This window comes from Myotis davidii, unplaced genomic scaffold (assembly GCF_000327345.1).
Source record: "Myotis davidii unplaced genomic scaffold, ASM32734v1 scaffold591, whole genome shotgun sequence".
NCBI lineage: Eukaryota > Metazoa > Chordata > Mammalia > Chiroptera > Vespertilionidae > Myotis > Myotis davidii.
In genome coordinates this window covers 1,490,737-1,512,627 of record NW_006284340.1, presented here as the reverse complement: position 1 = coordinate 1,512,627, position 21,891 = coordinate 1,490,737, and the positions used below count along the sequence as shown (strand labels likewise).

Sequence of the window (21,891 nt, the reverse complement as noted above, 5' to 3'; positions counted from 1 at the left end):
ACTCTTTCCAACAAGCATAAGGTAGTAAAAAGACTACAGCACAAAAATGAAAACTAATTATTAAAAATACATGGTTTTTAGCCTTAGTAGAGGTTAATACCAATGTGTTTCCTTAAAAACCTCTCAAAGATGCACACATACAGAGCCACGTACACACTCTCAAACACAGAAACCTGTTTACATCTCTAATTCTAAAGTTATGCTTTTCATGGTATTATGTGCTGAAACTTTAGGAATTTACACATACAGGTAGCAAGGCCTGAGCTGAGAGGGTTCCAAGGACAATGTCAAACAATTCTTTAAGTTAACATATCCTATAACATAACATATTTCTGTACCAAATGTTAATTCTTCCATTACTTCATTACTCAGAGTTGATTTACATGCTTAGATGCCAACTGGCAAAAAGCTAGAATGCTGCACACCTTACTAATAGACAAGAATGACTCAGAGTAGCCGAAAGCTAATGAGTTTGCCGACCACTGGTCTAAAGGAAAACGTTCCCAGTTTAAATTTTTTTGGAAGATACCACAAAGGTATAGATGTGTGTATATATATCACCAATCATTATTTTTGAAAATCACAAAATCTTCTAATTCAGTATTTTTTTAAAATCACGGCCCAATAACAATAACAATACTGCACGATTTCATTATTTTACATTGATCAGCAGAAATGCTAGAGAAAAGAAATAAAAACTAAGTGATTTGGAATCTTGAATTTACTGGGAAAATCACATTCAAAGTGCATAAATTCTTTAAAATTTTTAGATGACATATAATTAATCATTATTATTATAAGATTTCAGCAGGTTTACAGCATTACTTTATGCTAAGTAATGCAACCTGAAAGGCTCAATAAATCTTAGCTCAAGTGAATCTCAAAGGACAAATTAACATAGTCACCTCTAGTTTTACAACACAAATAGATCTGAAAAGAAAACAAAGACTATAGCACTTGGAAGTATAGAAATCTAGTGCAGTACTGAGTAAAGAACAAAAATATACAGTAATCCCACAGAATAAAAATCAACATGTAGAAAGGACACAAGGATTAAAATAGTAACAAAAATTATTTAGTTATCTATTGTACAAAATGCTAGACATTTAAAAAATTCAATCTCTCAATATATAAAACTTTTGTACATGATACAAATTTGGGGGATGGGAGGGGAGATCAATCTTAAAACTTATCTATCTAGGTTTATAATATAAAATTGTAGTATTCCAAAATGTTAAACATTTTTAAAACTTTAAAGTGGTGATATACTAAATTGTCCAAACATTTTTGGTTAAAGAGATAGGATTACTTGAGATGCAATGTTAATACCAAATGCAGGCACAACTTTGCTATTTTTTAGGTTTTAAATGTTATTTAATTTCTTAATAACACCATCAAACTATTGATATTAGATGCTAAATAATAGTAGGTAGAATGAAGAACATTTAAAAATGCACACACACGTGTATACATGCACATAACAAATTAACACACCATCACCACCAAAACAGAAGCTTTGGATTTACATGATTAAAATACTTATAATCTTATACTTGTATTAAAAGGTTAATTAATGTCTATATTGATATCTGTTTATGTGTACATATACAGTGATACATAATGAAATTAAAATTCTGAAATTATAATATTATTCCATGTTGATATTTCTCACTATAAATCTAATATTTCCAAATACTTCCAAAGACTGTAAATTCTCACCAAAATGTTATGGAGACTTTTGTTTCAGAATAAAGAAAAAGACCACTTTGTTATTATTTTACAGTTTTTAATTTATTAATAATTCCATTAATACAAACTTATATCCAGTGAGAAATACAAGAATACTATGCTGTCAAGGAAGAATATAAAGCCACCTTGAAACAAATCTAATGTATATTTCTCTTTAAAAAGTTATAAAATGGGAAGTATATTAGGCTGACTTAAAATACAGTGAAATCTATACTTACTTTTAAAAGGGTAGGTAGTCCTAGAAAAGAGTATCAGGCTCCAATACATTAGGGTCAAATATATGATGAATATTTAAGAAAAAGGCAGAAATAAAACAGTACATCCATGAAAACATTTTGAGCAATGTGGTGTGGAGAAAATAATGCATGTCTCTTAGACAAGCCTAGGTCTGACCTCTTGTTTTTGTACATTCTAGCTATGGATTGGTTATTTAACCTTCTTTTTTTGGGGGGGGTTACTTAACCTTTTGGTTAAAAATAACCTCTCTGAGCCTTAATTTCCTTGTCTACAAGAGGCGAATAATAATACCTACCTATAGGATTATTAAAGAACTAATGAGACTAAGAACATCTTTTACTCTGCGTTGTGTGTGTGTGTACACACACACACAAGTATGAATTTGTATAAAAGATAAATTCTTTTTTGGTATATTTTAGAATAGAAATGAAATAGATTAGATTTTCAGGCCCTATATTTAAAAAGGCCCAGTGTTATAGCTGTTATATGATAAATGCTATAATAAAACCTAATTATATGTTTAAAGAGTAGGTGGGACACATCTTTTTTCCCTTCAATATATTTTTATTGATTTCAGAGATGGAGAGGGAGAAACATCAATGATGAGAATCATTGATTGGCTGCCTCCTTCACGCCCCACACTGGGGATCGAGCCCATAACCCGGGCATATGCTTTGACAGGGAATTGAACTGATGACCTCTTGGTTCCTGGGTGGACACTCAACCACCGAATCACACCCAGCATGGCAGGACACATCTTGATAAAAAAAAAAAAGGTCTTTCCTAAGTATATTTCCCTTTTACTTAATATTATAGATTACTAAGAGTTTCACCAAATTTTTTTGAAATACATGAAATGTTTAACCTGAAGAGAAATTATAAAACTAGAAGATGACAACACTTATTATGTCTTAGGTAATGCTAGAAGAAACATCAAAACTAACACCTATCATATTTCAGAATCTGGTTCCAGCACAACCTAATCCCACTAATATCAATGAAAACATGAAGTTTATTCCGAACTAACTTTACATGCGATTTGTGATGCAAAACTATGGTGTTATTTTAAAGATAAAATGTGAGCCCTAATAAATGCATGGAAGAAATGTGAAAATACTATCTATCAGATGAATATCGATTTGTCAGTTCCCCTCTGAAGCTAACCAAAACATTACACATTTTTTAAAAATATATTTTATTGATTTTCCACAGAGAGGAAGGGAGAGGGATAGAGAGCTAGAAACATCAATGGGAGAGGAAACATCGATCAGCTGCCTCCTGCACACCTCCCACTGGGTTGTTCTCACAACCAAGGTACATGCCCTTGACCGGAATCGAACCCGGGACCCTTCAGTCCGCAGGCCGATGCTCTATCCACTGAGCCAAACCCGTCAGGGCACATTACACATTTTAAAACCACAAACAGGGGCCACTGGATTACATTGGCAAACACATACATATACACAACCATTCAAAGTTCTATAGTTCCGTACTGGGAAACCCTTATAAAGTCATAGAACCACTTTATGTTTTTACTAATTCATCATGCTTTTCTGTATCAGACACTACTTGTATAGGGAAGCTAACACATTCAACCCAAAATGTTTTTAACTAAAACAAATCTGAAATAACCCATTTCAAAAAGATTACTCTTCTGCCTCTGGCTTTACTAAAATAATTCAGTTAGTCTACTCAAATGTGTAACTGCTTTACTTACAAAGATATATATCTTGTTTTACTGCACAAATAAGAAAGTCTTAAGGTTTCTTTTATAAAAGAAAATTTTAGTTATACAAGTTAACGATTTTCTTTAAATTTTCTAATAAACTTGTATTACCAAATGAAATTTATGTTGCTTATTTTTCTTAACTTTTATGACTTGAATAAAACAAAATATTTTCTCATTTTTAGTTCTCATCTATTATTTCAAGACCAGACATTTTTGGATAGAAAAATAATGTTCTTTATTGAGACTATATAGTTAACTTTCATTAAAACATTACATCTTGATTTATTACCTACAGCTAAAAATTTTAATTTCTAACCCTACTATAATGTGTATTTATAAAGGAAACAAAAACACAAAATAAACACAGTATAAGTGTATTTTATCTTCACAGGAAATTACAAACTTTAAACTGAGAAACACTGCCCTCTATAGACAATTCAATTTACCTAAATCTCAACAATATTAATCCAGACTAGGAATTTTGGATTTTCCTGCCTTGTTTTTGTTCAAAATCCTTCTGCTCCATAAAACTCTTTTTCAAAAACAGATTTATTCTGGAGAAATGTCTATTGCAAATATTCTTCAACCTCTTCTAAAGTATCTCCTTCCCTCTGGCTCACCCAAGATTCCATGTGTATTTAAAATAAGCCACTTAATAAGCAATGTTGAAGACAAGATGGAGTGGGACCGATACAAAATAGGATAACTTGTAGAAGGTATTGCAACACCTAGCCAAGAGATGATGACATATGAAGATTAAAGTAATAGGGAGGGAAAGAAACTGGTGAATGTAAAATATTTAGAAGGTAAAACTAGTGAGACTTGGTAACTGACTAGGCCACTAAGAAGTAATAAGGAAAGTTAAGGGATTACTCCTAGGTTTCTCACTTGAACTAAATAGGTATATGGTGGTAGCATTTAATAAAATAGGGAATAAAAGAGAAGAAAACAGTTGAAGGCAAATGAGGGGAATGAAGAGTTGAGGAGTTCTATCTTGAACTTGAGTTTGAAGTCCACTTGCAAATAATGTAAAAATGCGCAGGAAATATTTATGCACATTAAACTAAAAGTAAAACAGGCAGAGGCCCTCAAGTTGAATGTAGCCTGTAGATATGGCTCACAGTTAAGAACCAACAGATTTCACATAAAAACTAGATTTCATATCCAATCTGGCGCTACTGGGCACTCACAATAATAATCGGCTGGAGCTAAAGTTGAATTCCCCTGTTTAAGTAGGGCATGCACTCCCCTGTAAGCCACAACTGCTATGACTGTGTACAAACTCCAGCCCACTTCACTCATTTATCTTAATGGCCTGGTCCCTGCAGGCATTTTACTTTTTTAAAAATATTTTTTTGTGACCCTGGTCTAAAAACTCTGAGCCCTGATCACACAGAAAAAGGTCAGGGCTAAGAAGGAAATTTAAAATCAACATAGGCTATAGTTAAAACTGTAAGAATGGTAGGGAGAAACATCAACACAGGCTAAATCCTGGGAAAAACAATATTTAATCAGGCTTCTACTTCATAATATTCCTATCACCTTAAAAGTGATGAGCATTCCAATTTTTAATTCAAAATTCACTTTCTCTATGTGTGTATATTTTAATCTCTTTTAACCATAAATGCTGAATTTTCTACTTCCAGGTACGTCTTTTTTAGAAATTAAAAGCATCCTGCATATGCTCTATAAATGCTAGTTGAATTAAACAAAGCAATCCCCCTAATACTGAACATAAGTTATGCCCTGGAACTCGAAGAAACAAGAAAGGAGCCAGGAGATGGTTAGAAATAGGTGGTAAGAGAAAAATGTAAAGGGGTTAGTGTTATTTGAAAAGAACATTAGAATAATTTAAGAATGATTTAATAGGCACCTGTGCCCTGTGCTATACCTTGTAGGCAGTACGGCCAGGACATGAAAGGTGAGTCCAACATGGTCTTAGGCTTTGAAGAGCCTATAGGCTACATGTGGTACTAGCAAGTATAAAGGTTACATGAGGTTCTTTCTGAGATGAGAGGTTCAATACATGAAAAAATGTATACGTTAAAGAATAATTCTCTAGCATAAAGCAGCTAGTGAAAAGAAACCCAATTCAATACTAATACCTGATAGTTAACAAAAATTAAATCTGAATGATGAGAACAATATCAAAGAAGATCATTTTCTGGGCCAAAAAAACACCTATCAAGTTATTTTTAAAATAGAAATTTCAAAAGTTATGACTAGCTTTATAGGTAAGTACACTACATGTATGAATTTATCTACTCTGATATTCAGTGAATTTTTGTAGGTAAAAGATAACTTGACAATGCTATAAAAAACCCCAGATGAATAGCGCAAGTTTTACAAAAAGGCAAGATGGCTACTGGATAGCTATATAACCACTTATTTGGCTATCAGAACAAAAGTGTGAGTTCTCCCATCTATACTATTTATCTTCACTAACAATACACAAATATAATACAATGATGCTGGTCTAAGAGTTATCCAATCAGTAAGATGAAGAGAAATAAAGTTACTAATAAGATCCCATGTAAATATACAAGTTTTAAAGATCTAAAGGATTTAAAAAAAAATTAAAAAGGCAAGAGACTAGTCAGTGAGAACCAAGGTATTAACAATTCTATTGAAACACACAGCCCTAGAATTCCTGAGAATAAAATCATTCTTTTTTATAATGAACTTTGCTCCCTCTGGTGGTCACAAGAGGTTTTACAGATGTGAGTAGAAATGGAGGTAGAGCAGTGATTTTCAACCTTTTTCATCTCATGGCACACATAAACGAATTACTCAAATTCTGTGACACATCAAAAAAGATATCATACTTTCTGATAATCTGACACAAAATAATAGGCATAATGTTGATTCATTTACCAAAAAAGATAACAGTAATTACCCAATCTTTTGGCTCCAAAGTGACTTGTTAAAAAAGCAGGTGCCTATACTTGTACACAAGAATTTCTGAAACCCGGAATTAATCAATCAGACACAAACTTATACAACATGACCAAGATGCAATTCTATTATATGACTTATATATTTATGGTTCAAGACACAGCATTCACACAAGACGGCTATTGTTATGTTGGCTATCATTTTTTAATTTCACAATAAAAGGGAAAAGAGGTCCAAGTGCCCCTGACTAGTCAGGTATTGCATGTTTTAAAAATTCTTGTGGGACACCAGTTGAAAATCGTTGAGGAAGAGGGTAAACAGAAATGAAACTGCAGGAACTATCCAAATTAACCCTCATATGTCAGACAAATGTTCAATTTACAAAAAGCATTTCTGTACAGAAAGAATTTAAGAGTTTAGTGTTACAGAAGTAGCAATGCAGAATTACAGAAACAGTCACAAGTGGGGACAGAGTTCTAAAAACAGTATATAATAACGTATGGTGCAAGAAACTTTATAAAGCTTCATTTTATACTCTTTCATCCTGTTGGAATTATTTCCACATGCCTATAACACTTTCATTAAAGTATTTACTGGACAATGTAGAATACTGTATCTTTTATAACTTTACAATCAGAGTATTTCCCTTGTCATTGAGAGTAAAAGCCATAATCCTTATAATAGGCTATTCCACGTGCCCCACCCTACCTCATTTCCTATTTCTCTGCCCCACTGTCCCTTCACCATATACCATTCAGTCCACCTTGCAGTTTCCAGAGCACACCAGGCATGAGCCTGCCTGAGTGACTTGCATTGGCTGTTTTTTTTCTATATGTAATGCTCTTCCCCAGATAACTGCATGGCTCACTCTTTCACTATCTCAAATGTATGCTCAATGTCATCTTTTCAATGAGCCTTCTTTGACCATCTAATTTAAAACTGTAACCCCACCTCTTGTACACCCTAACCTTCTCTTTTATTTCCATAGCACTAATCACCTTCTAATATATTATAACACCTACTTACTTATTTAATTGCTCATGCCTGCCAGACTACAAGCTCCCTAAGAGCAGGGAAGGTTCTCTTTTGTTCACTGCTGTATCCCTAGCTCTTAGAGATATAAATTGCACACGCAAGTGTACAATTAATGAATAGAATGAATGAATAAATAAGATCAATAATACCTTAACAAATGACCAAAAAAAGGACAAAGGCCTCATTTTATATTTGGTTCAATATGAAACATCATATCTCAATACAGCTGGAGGGGAAAAAGTTAAGATGTGGTCTAAGGGAGGGCCCTAAATCCAATGACTGGTGTCTACAGGAGAGACAGGAGAGGGACTTAAATACAGAGACACAGGGAAGAAGGCCATGTGAAGACAGTGACAGAGATTGGAGTTACACTGCCACAAGCTAAGGAATACCGGAGGTCACCAGAAGCTGGTCAAGGCAAGGAAGGACTCTTTCTTTTTTTCTTTCCCAGAGCCCTCAAAGAAAGCCTGGCTCTGCTAGACCTTGATTTCAGACCTCTAGCCCCCAGAACTGTGAGAGAGTAAATTTCTGTTCTTTTAAACTACAAAGTACCAGTTTGTAACTCTTTCCTATGGCAACTGTAGGAAACTAATACATCTTGAAACATCTTGTGCCAGAAAGAAAATGCCCAAAGAATGATGGGGATATATCAAAAGGACACAGGAGCCATTGTGAAGGGGTTCCTAGAGGCCAAATAAATAATGGTGGTAATAAATAACCCACTGAATAAAATAAAAATCCATGAATACATACTGATATAAATACTACATGAGTGTTGGGAGAGGCAATAAACCATGGACCCTAAGTGTCCCTATGCACTTTTGTTTAGTATGCCAGGCTCTGACAACTCTTTACCTGAGCCACTTCTCAGGATTGTATGCAGTGAGCCACCTTCAAGGATGAGGTAATGTCTTCCCAACCTCTGACAAAGAACAGGCTTGCTTCCACCTGCCATGAAAGTGAATTCCCAAAGCTCAGCGCTCCTTCCCTAGAGCACAACCCACTGCATATGCAGGAATCTATCTAGGCCCACCTGCGTCATCCCGGGGGAATTGGAGGACTTGAGAAACAGATGCAAACCAAATGAAGCTCATGCCATTTGCCATGCCATGAATAATAAAGTCCTTTGGCTCAGACCCAAGAGTCTTGTACCTCTGCCATCATCTAAGAAACAGTAACAGGCTAACTTATTAGCTTGCAAGTAGGGTACAATCCTAGACTTTCACAGTTCTTGACAATGAATAAATAAATAAATGGGGGAGAAGTGAAAGCCCACCCTTACAGTGGAATATCAAATAATAAATGTAGAAGAAATGATGGAGTTAGAACATCATTAATGGATATTAAAACTAGTGGGTGAGCCCTAGCTGGTTTGGCTCAGTGGATAGAGCATTGGCCTACAGACTGAAAGGTCCTGGGTTCGATTCCAGTCAAGGACACATGCCCGGGTTGTGGGCTCGATCCCCAGCAGGGGGCGTGCAGGAGGCAGCCAATCAATGATTCTCTCTCATCATTGATGTTTCTCTCCCTCTCCCTTCCTCTCTGAAACCAATATATATATATATATATATAACCTAGCGAGTGAAATTAGGAAAAGGATAATTTCATAGTAGTCTAAAAGTAATCTCCCCACAAATTACTTACTAATTACAAAGGGAAAATAGGGACTTTACAGTTGAGAAATCTGGCAGACACCACCTTAGGCAAGTGGTCAAAGTTATCATAACCAACACTGGGACAAAGAGACATCATGTTTCTCTTGGTATAATGTACTGAGAGAGACACAATTCTGTGGTATTCCCCCTAAAAATGTATGATCTGAACCTAATTATGAAGAAACATCAGACAAACCCAAAATAAGAGACATTCTACAAAATGACTGGCCTATACTCTTCAAAAATATCAATCAAAAAGGAAAAGTTGAGAAATTGCTCTAGATCAGTGATGGCAAACCTTTTGAGCTCGGCGTGTCAGCATTTTGAAAAACCCTAACTTAACTCTGGTGCCATGTCACATATAGAAATTTTTTGATATTTGCAACCATAGTAAAACAAAGACTTATATTTTTGTTATTTATTTTATATATTTAAATGCCATTTAATAAAGAAAAATCAACCAAAAAAATGAGTTTGTGTATCACCTCTGACATGTGTGTCATAGGTTCGCCATCACTGCTCTAGATCAAAAGAGATTATAGATACAGGACCACTGGATGATATGCATGATCCTGGATTGTATGATGAATCAGAATTTTAAAAAATAATTACAAAGGACATTTTTAGATGATATATTTGAATATGAACTATGAGTTTGCCAATAATACCTAATCAATGTTAACATTCCTGACTTTGAGAAATAACTGTTGTACACGGTTAGTGGGGATGTAAATTGGTATAACCATGACAGGAAACAGTATGTAGGTTCCTCAAAAAATTAAAAACATAGCTCCTATATGATTCAGCAATACCCTTTCTGGGTATATATCTAAAGGAAATGTAATCAGGATCTCAAAGAGATATCGGCACTCCCATGTTCACTGCAGCATGGTTTGCAATAGCCACGATATGAAAACAATTTAAGTGTCCATCTATGAATGGATAAGATGTAGTTTACATATATAATGAAGTATTATTCAGAAATGAGAAAAAAGTAAATCCTGCCATTACATAATCAAGATCATATATATATATTCATATATATATGTGTGTGTGTGTGTGTGTGTGTGTGTGTGTGTATATCCTATCTAATAAAAGACAAAAAGGGTAATTGACTGTACCTTCACTACACTTCCCATTGGCTAATCAGCACCATATACAAATTAAAGATGGCGGCTCATTTGCATACTGCAGGCAAGGCTGGCCAGCGCCAGACACCATCCAGGCCATGTGTGGCCCTGGGTGGCCGAGCTTAGGCAGTGCGATAGCGTCACCTAAGCCCCACCCTAGCCAGGACCCCCCGTGTGCCGCCTAAGCCCCACTGCCAGCTGGGACCCCATGGCGATCCCAGAGCAGGCAAGTGCAGAGGCCAGCCGGCCCCCAGGTGGGCCTGCTGCTGGAATGCCATGGCGATCCCAGAGCAGGCAAGTGTGGAGGGCGGCTGGCCCCAAGGTGGGCCTGCTGCTGGGAGGGCGGACGGCCCCCAATCGCCCCAGCCAGTGACACCACCACTCGGGGCAGCGTAAACCCCAATCCAAGGGCTGCCTTGGGCACGTTTCATAAACGAACTTAGCTCCCGAATTTAAGGAAAAGCTTAGTATAGAGAACACGGCAGGGGAGGGGGTGGGGACCGTATATTTGGGGAGATGGGACTCCAATGAGGTATACGCTGCGATGAAATATAGAAGAAAATGAGAGAAAGTGTCAACCTCTGAAGTCAAATGCAAGCCCGCGAGACAGGAGGCCCAAGCGGGAAGCTCCAGAATGGCCCTCCCCCGGGGAGGACACCTGAAAGAGAGAGAGAGAGAGAGAGAGATAAAGCTATAGAACAGGGAGCAGAGTGATTAAGAGTGGGACTCTACACTCACAGCATAAACCCAAATTCCAGCACCATCATTTATTACAGCCGTGGGCAAACTACGGCCCACAGGCCGGATCCGGCCCATTTGAAATGAATAAAACTAAAAAAAAAAAAGACCGTACCCTTTTATGTAATGATGTTTACTTTGAATTTATATTAGTTCACACAAACACTCCATCCATGCTTTTGTTCCGGCCTTCCGGTCCAGTTTAAGAACCCATTGTGGCCCTAGAGTCAAAAAGTTTGCCCACCCCTGATTTATTAGCTGCCTAATCTTAGACAAGGTGCTAAACTTCTCTGTACCTAAATTTCCTCATTTTTAAAATGCAGACAATAATAGTTTCTAATTCTTAAGATTCTTGTGAAGATTTCAAAGGTGAATACATGTGTAAATAGCTCAGCACATTTAGCATATGAGTTATTATTCCACTGTTTTTAGAAATGAACATCAAAAGAAAATGAGTATTTAACCTAAAAGATCATGAACTGAATACCAAATCTCTTGAGACTGAGGCCATGTTCTGTCCCCTAACAATAAAAAACAAGGAGAAAAACTGAGACCAAGGGGACCAACTCAGAGTGCTTAAACTAAAAATTTAAATGTAAATGAAACAAAATTCCCTTTTACAAGTAGATTATGATGTCAAAATATATTTAGAACAATGTACTAAAGAATGCTCTTTATATGAAAGTACCTTTGATTATGCTTGGTTTACAAATTAAGTTTATGTTCAATAGGTGAGATTCAGATATTTTTTAAAAGCATCCTTAATGGCTGTCTGGATTTCCATAAGAACTACCTAAACACATGGACTCTGCAAACATTTTTAAGAGTCATAGTTAACAGAATTTTATTTAGAATTAAGATACTGAAGGTAAGAAATCATAAATTCTGTCACTAATTAGGAGTTATAAACTCAAATGTCTATATAGGCCAGGCAATGGAAAAAGTCAAGCTAAATCAATAGGGAAGAACTGAGACCACAGTGGCAGGACCTGAAGAGCCCATCTGAAGACATTTAAGTTTTGTTTCTTTTTGTTTTAAACATCGTGCCGTATGTGTTTAGGCTGAGTTCAGCTCAGAGAGCACCTGTTTTGATCACTGAATTTCAGGTTTTAAGTTCTTAGGACCTTTATGCTATACTAGAGGCCTGGTGCACAAAATTCGTGCAAGAGTAAGCTCTCGCAGCCCTGGCAGCCTCACGCCCGCCCCCACCCCCCCACACACACACTGGTCATTCTGGAAGGTCATCCCAGAAGGTCATTCCGCCACCTGGTCTAATTAGCATATTAACTCTTTATTATATAGGATATTTGTGTGCAAACTTGTTTTATAAAAGATATTAATAAAATGGTATATTTCTGAGAATGAATACTCATGTACATCGAAAACATCAGGAAATGTTTCAATGGCACCCAAATCACATTATCAAAGTTATCTGTCCCACTTTGAACTCACAGTTACGATCTACTTTTACATGTCATAATATATAATCTTTAAGGTTCCTCATAACTCTGACATTTTAAGAATTTGTGATTGATGGAACAAAATTCCTTCATACTAGTAATTAATATGTACCTATGAAATAACTTATTATCAGAAACACTGAAAATTGCTGAATTCATTCACTGCTGAAAAGTTTGGCCTAAATATTTCTATTGAAAAGAAATACATTTAATTTGTATTTTTGACATGGTAATGATCCAGCCTTTATCCCACTGAAACACCTGCCAACCATGGCTTTAAAAATTTTAAATAAAGTAGCAACTCCACCTTTAGTAAATTCTTTATAAATGTTCTCCAGTAAGTACACTAGAAAAAGAGTCTTTTAAGTGAACAATATCCAATGCCCCCAAAGTCCAAAGTAATCTCTGCTTCCACTGGATTCCCTAGCACTTGGATGTTATTGTTTTATACGATCAATCACATTTCGGTATGTTTCATCTTCTCTAATATACTTGAAACCACATAAAGGCAGAAGCGTGTTATTCATAGTTTATTCCTATCAATAATCATTTTGTACTTGCACAGTAGGGGCTCAAAAAACAAACCAACCCCAAGAGATACCTACCATTTCTTAATAGTGATGAATTAATGTCAAACTCTTTCAAATTCTGAAATAAATTGAGTTTTTACATGGTTGAAATTATTGCTATGCTTTTTTAAAAGTCTCTACAATTCAGAGATGTTCTCAGTATCAGTAGCTGGTTATATTAATGTTTAAGTAATTGTATTTTTAGATAGATAAATATTGCAATAAATTTAGAATCTTTTGATTTGAGAAAGTAAATCTTTAAGAATGTTACTTAAGCGTATTTAAACAGTTATTTGAGAGAAAGATGATAAGTTTTTGGAAAGCATTATTTATAATCATTAAGTCTTACCTGAGTATGCCAACCTGGATCTAATTTTTTAACTGCTGCAATATACTCCTGCATTGCTTGGCTCGGGCTGGAATCACCAAGTGCTTTCCATGCTTCCCTAGAATATCCCAAACAATCAATCATTAAGTATGTAAGTAACACAAACAGCATGTTTCTTAAAAAATTGGCATACACATTTTACAGGCCTGGGAATACAGATATAATAAGCCATAGACGAGCCTCTCTTTTTGTATTTACTTTGGTCTACACCAGGGGTTCTCAACCTGTGGGTTGCGACCCCTTTGGGGGTTGAACGACCCTTTCACAGGGGTCGCCTAAGGCCATCGGAAAACACATATATAATTACATATTGTTTTTGTGATTAATCACTATGCTTTAATTATGTTCAATTTGTAACAATGAAAATACATCCTCCATATCAGGTATTTACATTACTATTCATAACTAGCAAAATTACAGTTATGAAGTAGCAACAAAAATAATTTTATGGTTGGGAGTCACCACATCATGAGGAACTGTATTAAAGGGTTGTGGCATTAGGAAGGTTGAGAACCACTGGTCAACACAGATCTCACCACACCTAAGGAACCTTTACACAATTTTTTCTAATCACCTTCTCCCATGAAATCTTAGTAGTCCAGATATACTGCATATCTGTTGAATGTTGTAAGACCAATAACCATTGTAATATCTAAGATTTTATAACTCCCCAAAACCAATTGTCACACCCCTGCTGAAAATGTCTGATCTGTATATAGACCAATACAAGCAGTTGCCATCTTATAACATAACTGTGCTTACAACATTTCGGTAACACGAAAACTAGTCATCACACAAAACAACTTTCCCTAGAAAAATGCCTCAAACTTCTTATTTGAGATGTAAAAAGTACACCTCACCCTTCTGCTGTTATCTAATCTGCTAGTCATGGATCCCAAGGCCTCCACAGAAACTTCACAAGTGAGGGCTGGTGAGGGAAGAGGTGAGAATACACCAATGGGTAAGAAGGTAGGGACTTCGTGCAGTATAAATACCAAGAGTAATATTTAAGCCCAGAGTAATATTTTCGTTTTCTTTTCTGCAGGCTGCCACAACAGGCTACTTCTTGGTTTTTCCCTGCCGATTCTACTTCCACCAGGAAGTAAACCTACTGATCCACTGTGAACCAGAACTCAGACACACATTTTCTTAACCACCTTCCTGCTCCTCTGATGAATAGAACACCTTTCTGAGATTCCTAAGTTTATTTTTACTGAATCTCTTGAGAGTTCCTTGTATATATCCTAACAGTTTACCCATAAATATATCAGCATATATCAAACTGAGGAAATTTAACATTAATACAATAAAATTTCCCTGATTTGCCAGTAATTTCCTTCATAGCTTTCTTCTAGACCAGGAGCCAATCAAGATTCATACACAGCACTGAGTTTCATGTATCTTTAGCCTTTCCTATCTTCCATGATATTGATATTTTTAAGAATCCAAACGTGCTGTTTTATAAAATCTCTCTCCAGTTGGACTTATCTGATTGTTCCCTCACCAAAGAGTGTTCATAGCAAAAGTAATTAATCATGATTAGAATCAGGTTAAATATTTTGTCAAGAGCAATACATGGGTGAGATGTCCTTTACAGTGCATTCCGTCAGAGGGCACAATATCAGATTGTCCCATCATCGGTGATAAGACTGAGGACTTGGTAAAAGCAGTATCTCCCGTTTTCTTCTTTGTAATTAATAAGTAAATTGTGGGTAAGTATGAATAAATATTGCCCCCCAATAGTTTTTCATCTCCTGGTTTTAGCATCCAATTTAGATTCTTGCCTGAATTATATTAGAGTGGTTGTAAAATCTAAACTTTGTAAAATTGTTTAAAAAAATTAAAACAGAGAAAAATAATGAAGTTATAAATTGTCATAAATTTTTTAAAAAGCACACCTCACAATTAAAAATTATGTCAAGTATTCTCTACAACAGTAATAACGTGCAGTGAGAGAACTACTCGTTATCACCAGCAAAGAAACCTTGGGCCGGAATGAAAATCAAAGCATGCGTCCTTCACTGAGATGTCCTACAGTGACCTACACACACAAACAGGTCAGCGGAACCAAGCAGTGTGCTTGATGCTGTAACTCAGTGGTTCTCAACCTTCTGGCCCTTTAAATACAGTTCCTCATGTTGTGACCCAACCATAAAATTACTTTTGTTGCTACTTCGTAACTGTAATGTTGCTACTGTTATGAATCATAATGTAAATATCTGATACGCAGGATGGTCGTAGGCCATCCTGTGAAAGGGTCGTTCGACTGCCAAAGGGGTCGCGACCCACAGGTTGAGAACCGTTGCCGTAACTGATTTACATTTGGCTTCAAGCTCCGCCTCTCCTTATGGCTGGGTAACGGACAGTTCAGACAGGCAACCTGTCCAGGAGACCACATTTTGAGCAGCACTGCTCTAGAAGGTAAAGTTACAATTCATGTTTAGCACTTCTCTCTACAACCATATTTCATTTTTTAAAAAACCCTACCCTCTATACATTTAATTCCAGGGCTAATGCTTCAAAGTTCTTCCTGCTATAACTAAGGTTCCCTATTGTATGCAATTCCTCTTTTTTTAAAAAAATATATTTTATTGATTTTTTACAGAGAGGAAGGGAGAGAGATAGTTAGAAACACCGATGAGAGAGAAACACCGATCAGCCGCCTCCTGCACATCTCCCACTGGGGATGTGCCTGCAACCAAGGCACATGCCCTTGACTGGAATCAAACCCGGGACCCTTCAGTCCGCAGGCCGACGCTCTATCCACTGAACCAAACTGGTTTCGGCGAATTCCTCTTTTTTCATTTAGACAAGGTAAGAGGAAATAAGGCTTCATATGCTAAGAGGAAACCTCTGAATTACAAGCAAAAAAACTGGGGAGGGTATAATCCTTTTACACATTCAGTAAAGAAGTGAATTAAGTAAGCATCTGGGTTTTTTCCCCCTTCTTCCCAAGAGGTTACGGTCAGCACTTCCTTCCTGTGTTGGTTGGGGCAAGGAACAGAAGAGCACTAGAGATGAGATAAAACAGGGTCAGGGAGAAGAGTAAGGACTGGGGGTGCACCTGCTCTTCTCAGAGAAAGAAGTGGGGACTGTATGACAGGAAAGGGAAATCTCCAGCAATAGCTCAAACGGTCATTCTCTAAGAAGCTATTCTTACGTAAGGAATGTATTTCTGCTGTGAACTACTTACATACCAACATTATGGCATATGAATCCTTTAGGAGACTTAGCTAAAATCGGATTCTTTTAATCTCTCTCTCAACTGCCTGCCCTTAGCAGTCTACGGCAGTGAGATCAATATAAAAATAATTCTTTAATCTGCTCATCCATTTCTAATTCCTAAACACCTAAACCATTTCCAACAACCCCAATAGAGTCCAATAATTTCTTACCATTTTTGCTTTCCTTCAAAATCAAAGAAGCCTGGTTTCGGAGTATTGCAATTTCCAACTTTGACCTAAATGAAGAAGGAGGAAATCAAGAACTTATTTTTCAAAGAAATGCCAGAGAAACTTTTTTATTTTCAAAGCTATTATGTGTACTTAGTAACTACCGGTTAGAAAATATCTGCATCTATATAGGATAACAAAATTTAACATTTTTGCAAAAGCAAACAAAAAAAACTTTAAATATAGGCTGGTTTTGCTTACTGCATAAAACAATTTATCTAATACTATAATACATTTAAAAATCTGGATGAAAGCCCTAGCTGGTTGGCTCAGTGGATAGAGCATCAGCCTGCAGACTGAAGGGTACCAGGTTCAATTCCGGTCAAGGGCATATGCCCGGGTTGCAGGCTCAATCCCCAGTAAGGGGCCTGCAGAGGCAGCCAATCTTGCACATCTCCCACTGGGGATGTGCCCGCAACCCAGGTACATGCCCTCGACCAGAATCGAACCTGGGACCTTTCAGTCCGCAGGCCGACGCTCTATCCACTGAGCCAAACCGGTTTCAGCTATATTTTTAAAAATAAGGGTGAAAAACAGTTACATTCCTAAGTTAATAGACAAATTATATATGACAAATTATAAATATAGATTATGCAATCCTAATTACTACTTATAATACAGAACAATTTTAAAGTTTGCAATAAACAAACTTTAAAGTACAATTATCACAATTCATAATATTGTTTATTTATACTGATGCTCATAACACTATAACATTTTATCTCTCCCAAATTCCAGGATAAAACACACTATTTTTAAAGTGCCCTATTATGAAACTAATCAATATAAATTTATTTTGGAAGCTGTGCAAAAAATGTCAAGGGTTTCTCAACAATATCAATTCTATCTATTCCATAATAATCTTTTCTGTTTGTGATCAATACTTACTTTTAATCCAGTTACAGTAATTAGCTTCATTGTGAATAAACATAAATGAAATTCACACAAGTGCAGAATTCACTATCCCTGATTCCTACCGCCAGAAGTGATCTCCCTTTCGGATAACCTCTCATAGCACTTATTCTGTATGATACAATCTATGACAGTATTTTTCACTTTTTGTGTTAGAAAGTTTTGTGTAAAGTCTCATCCTTCTATTAGAATACAGCCTGCAAGAAACCCAGGCACAGGGGACTGAATGCGTGTAAGTGATATAACTCAATCATTGCACCTAACATAGTGCCTAACTTAAGGTAAACATGCTTTTGACTATAGAATGAATAGTATTAAGCAGGTGTTCAACAAAACACCTACTTTCCCTAATGCTAAATATCCAATCTGATCCAAATCCACTTCTCAGGGATCTTCTCACTAACTCTTATTACTCTTCTACACTTGAATTTTGCTAAAATCAAAATGATGGTCTACTTGCTAACCAGACTGCTAACTCACTGCGCCTTATGGATTTTTGTTGAGTTTTGCTCAATGTAGTAATTCCCCTCACCACAAATGCCTTCCCTGGGCTTTCCAAAATGCTATACCTCCTACTCAAGGTTCAGATTCTAAGAACACTTTCAGTCCACAATGATCCCATCCATCTCTGAAATCATAACAATTATCATCCCTATCATTTGCTTAGCAATTTGTCACAATCTGATTGTTATTAAAATGTACACTTACACAGCAGCAGCCGTTATGAAGGGTCACAGAGGTAAGAGAGCAGCAGCTGCATTTGGTGTGCGAAAGCTCCACCCATGTTATATCAAACAAGCCACACAACAATCCCTTTAGGTTTGCCATTACAAACACCTTTTATAAATGAGTACAGAGCAGCTGAGGAGGGTTGTTGTGGTTTACACATTAGTAAATCCTAATCAGTAGTCAGGGTTTGAATCCAGGACTGTTTGACTCCACAGTCCAATATTCCTTTACTGTAACATTGTTATATATATCACACAGAATCTAGGCTTCAGTTCTGGCATCTCTGAAATCACCTGAACTACTGAAATGATAGAAATATGAAATGAGATGAACTATTGGACATTATAAGGATAGTTATTATTATTGTTGTTGTTTTTAACCAGACATCAGCCAGAGGCAGAAACAAAAGCTAAATCTATTCTCCATTTCTCCAACATTAATACAAGTCTCGGCCAGACACGTGGTCATCCATATAGCCATGCAACTCTTGCCTAGGCACAGGGAACTGAATGTGTGTAAAAATTATATAAATATCTTTCTTAAAAAAGAAAAAAAGGCTTGTCCTTCCCTTTCCCTTTGCCCGGGCTAAATCATGCGTGTTCTGATGGTGAGCTATCTCTGGCCATGGACAGAGGATCTTAGGCAGCCGTTCTCAAACTTTTCGATCTCATGATCCCTTTACACTCTTGGAAACTGAAGATCCCAAAGAGCTTTTGTTTATGTGGGTTATAGCTACTGATATTTAGAAGATCCCTGAGAAGTGGACTGGGGTCAGATTGGATATTTAGCATTAGGGAAAGTAGGTGTTTTGTTGAACACCTGCTTAAAACACATTTAAAAAAATGTATTAATTCACTTAAAAATAATAAACCCATATGTTAAGATAACAAAATTTTATAAAAAATAACCATCAGTCTAAAGCCAAAAAAAAAGTTTTTAATAAAAAAGGTGACACTGTTTTACATTTTGCAAATCTCTTTAATGTCTGCCTTAATATATTGTCAAAAATCTACTTCTGCATTCAATATACTGCAACATGTTGCTTTGGTTGAAGTATATGAAGAAAATTCAGCTTTGCACAGATATGCTCCTAGAAAAGAAAGGTATTTTAGCAGCATTTTCAGATAATTGTGAATATTGTTCTTTGATGCCACACCAAAACTCAGTTTCTTTAAGGTTAGTTGCAATCTGGAATCTGAAGTCAAATGAATAAAGTTTTCAGTTACATTAAAATCCATTGTTCTGACTTGCACTTTGAAAGGTTTTTATATTCACACATAACTTGTAACATTACTCCATGCAATATTTAGGAAACATGGTTACTAAGTTATGCAGACCTTCCAAATGTTGACACATTTAACCAGCTACATACGTACCATTCTAAATAATTTCATCTAGAAACTTTCTGAGGAAATACTATTCTTAACCACAAAAATGGGAAGAAAAAATAATTACAAACTGTTTTCATAACCAGCATCAAAAATACTATATAGAACCAAAATAAAAAAATTAGTCTGAAAAAGAAACGATTTTAACAAAAAAATTGTTGGGGAAGGGGTTAAAATCACCACTAATATCATAAAAGTGTTTCAGTATTAGGAAGCTGTCAAGCTCCTGTGGCAGATTTTCCAAATTCCTAATTTTCACTTAAAGGCTCAAATGTTTGCATTGACAACAAATACTGTCAGTTGTTTTCCATAAAGTGATAGGCTCACTTGAATCATTTTCAAGAAACTTTCTGCTAGATCAATGGTTCTCAACCTTGGCTGCACATTAGAATCACCTGGGAATCTTTAAAATCCTGATTTCTGGGCCTCATCCTCCGGCCCAGAAATTGTTTCTTTGTTACTAATGTTGTGGCCCCACCCCATAACAAAGAAACAGAATTTCTGGAGGATGAGGCTCAGAAATCAGGATTTTAAAGATTCCCAGGTGATTCTAATGTGCAGCCAAGGCTGAGAACCACTGTGCTAAATGCTCACATCTGAATAAGCATAGTTTACCTGTGAGTTGTTCTATTAAATAAAAGTGATGTTTAATTAAAAAGTGGATAGCTCAGTTTGCAACTCAAAAATTACATAAGTGGTTTTCCTCAAAATAGCCAACATAACTCAGTCTGCAGCAAGAGAGCTTTGTGTGAACCCCCATTTCACCACACACGATATTAAAGAGACTTATACTCAAGTTCATATTTAATAAAAACCAATAATTTATACTGTTTCAACAAGGACTTTTTAAATGAAACTGGCATTTTTTTTTTTTTTACTCTGAGTGCATGGTGGCAAAGAAATATGACTACTAGTACTATTTACTGCCAGTGTCTTCATTCATTCTAATGCATCAGCAGTTTTATCCACCATGACAGCACAGAAAGAAGGCAAATAGTGTTTTAGTATTATTATGAAAATAGTATGATCTTACAGATCCCCTGAGAAAATCTTAGGCATTCTCTGGGGTCTACAGACCATAATTTGAGAACTGCTGCCTTGGGGAACGGCTGAGCTACAAGATAGAAAAAGACCAAGCCCCTGGATGATCTCATGAGGCAGAACCACCCTACCAGTCCTAGATCAACTACCTCCAGACCATTATGTGAGCTGAAAATAAAAGTCCAGCAGCTGCCCTGTATCCCAACTGACACAGAGCTTTTGTATCCAAAAATTCAGTTCTGGATCCAGAAAAGACTGAGAAAATAAAACTACAGGATTTTAGGACACTATGAGCAGCAGTTTCCAAATCATTAGATAATGAATCATAAACTATAGAGTTATAAAACATACCACTTTAACAGAGCATCTAAACTGTTTTCTCTGATATATATGACATATCCAGTGCCCTTGAAACAGAATATTTCAACAAAGGCTGCCAATGGCGAATGCCAGTGAATCAAGTGTACTCAGGTTAAAGTAGGAGGACATGAGTAGCCCATCTTGTACTAGTGCTGAAGGCTCCTGAACAATGAAGCCAAAAGGAATTTGAAATTTTTATTGTCCTATTGTTTTTATAGGTGTCAATTAGTTATCTTTTGCTGGGAGAATGTAGGCTAGTGCACACACAAAAAAACCCCCAAAACACGTTGTTAATTGGTGTGACCTTTTTGGAATGTCACGAAAAGATGATTTTGGAGCCATAAGCGTATTTGAAACTATAAGAGCTATTAGGTAAGTTTAAAGCTATACCTGAGAAAAAAAGGTTCATACCTTTGCTCATTTT

At 36.2% G+C, this 21,891-nt stretch overlaps 1 protein-coding gene across 1 annotated transcript in view; it reads right to left on the bottom strand.

The window, feature by feature from the left end:
• ACBD6 (acyl-CoA binding domain containing 6) overlaps positions 1-21,891 on the bottom strand; it is a 133,005-nt gene that overhangs the window by 108,939 nt on the left and 2,175 nt on the right. The window contains exons 2-3 of the mRNA XM_006754491.1: positions 16,981-17,045; positions 13,547-13,643 (exon numbers count right to left, since the gene is read on the bottom strand). Of these exons, the coding sequence (XP_006754554.1) occupies positions 13,547-13,643; positions 16,981-17,045 (162 nt within the window). The remainder of the gene's footprint in view (positions 1-13,546; positions 13,644-16,980; positions 17,046-21,891) is intronic.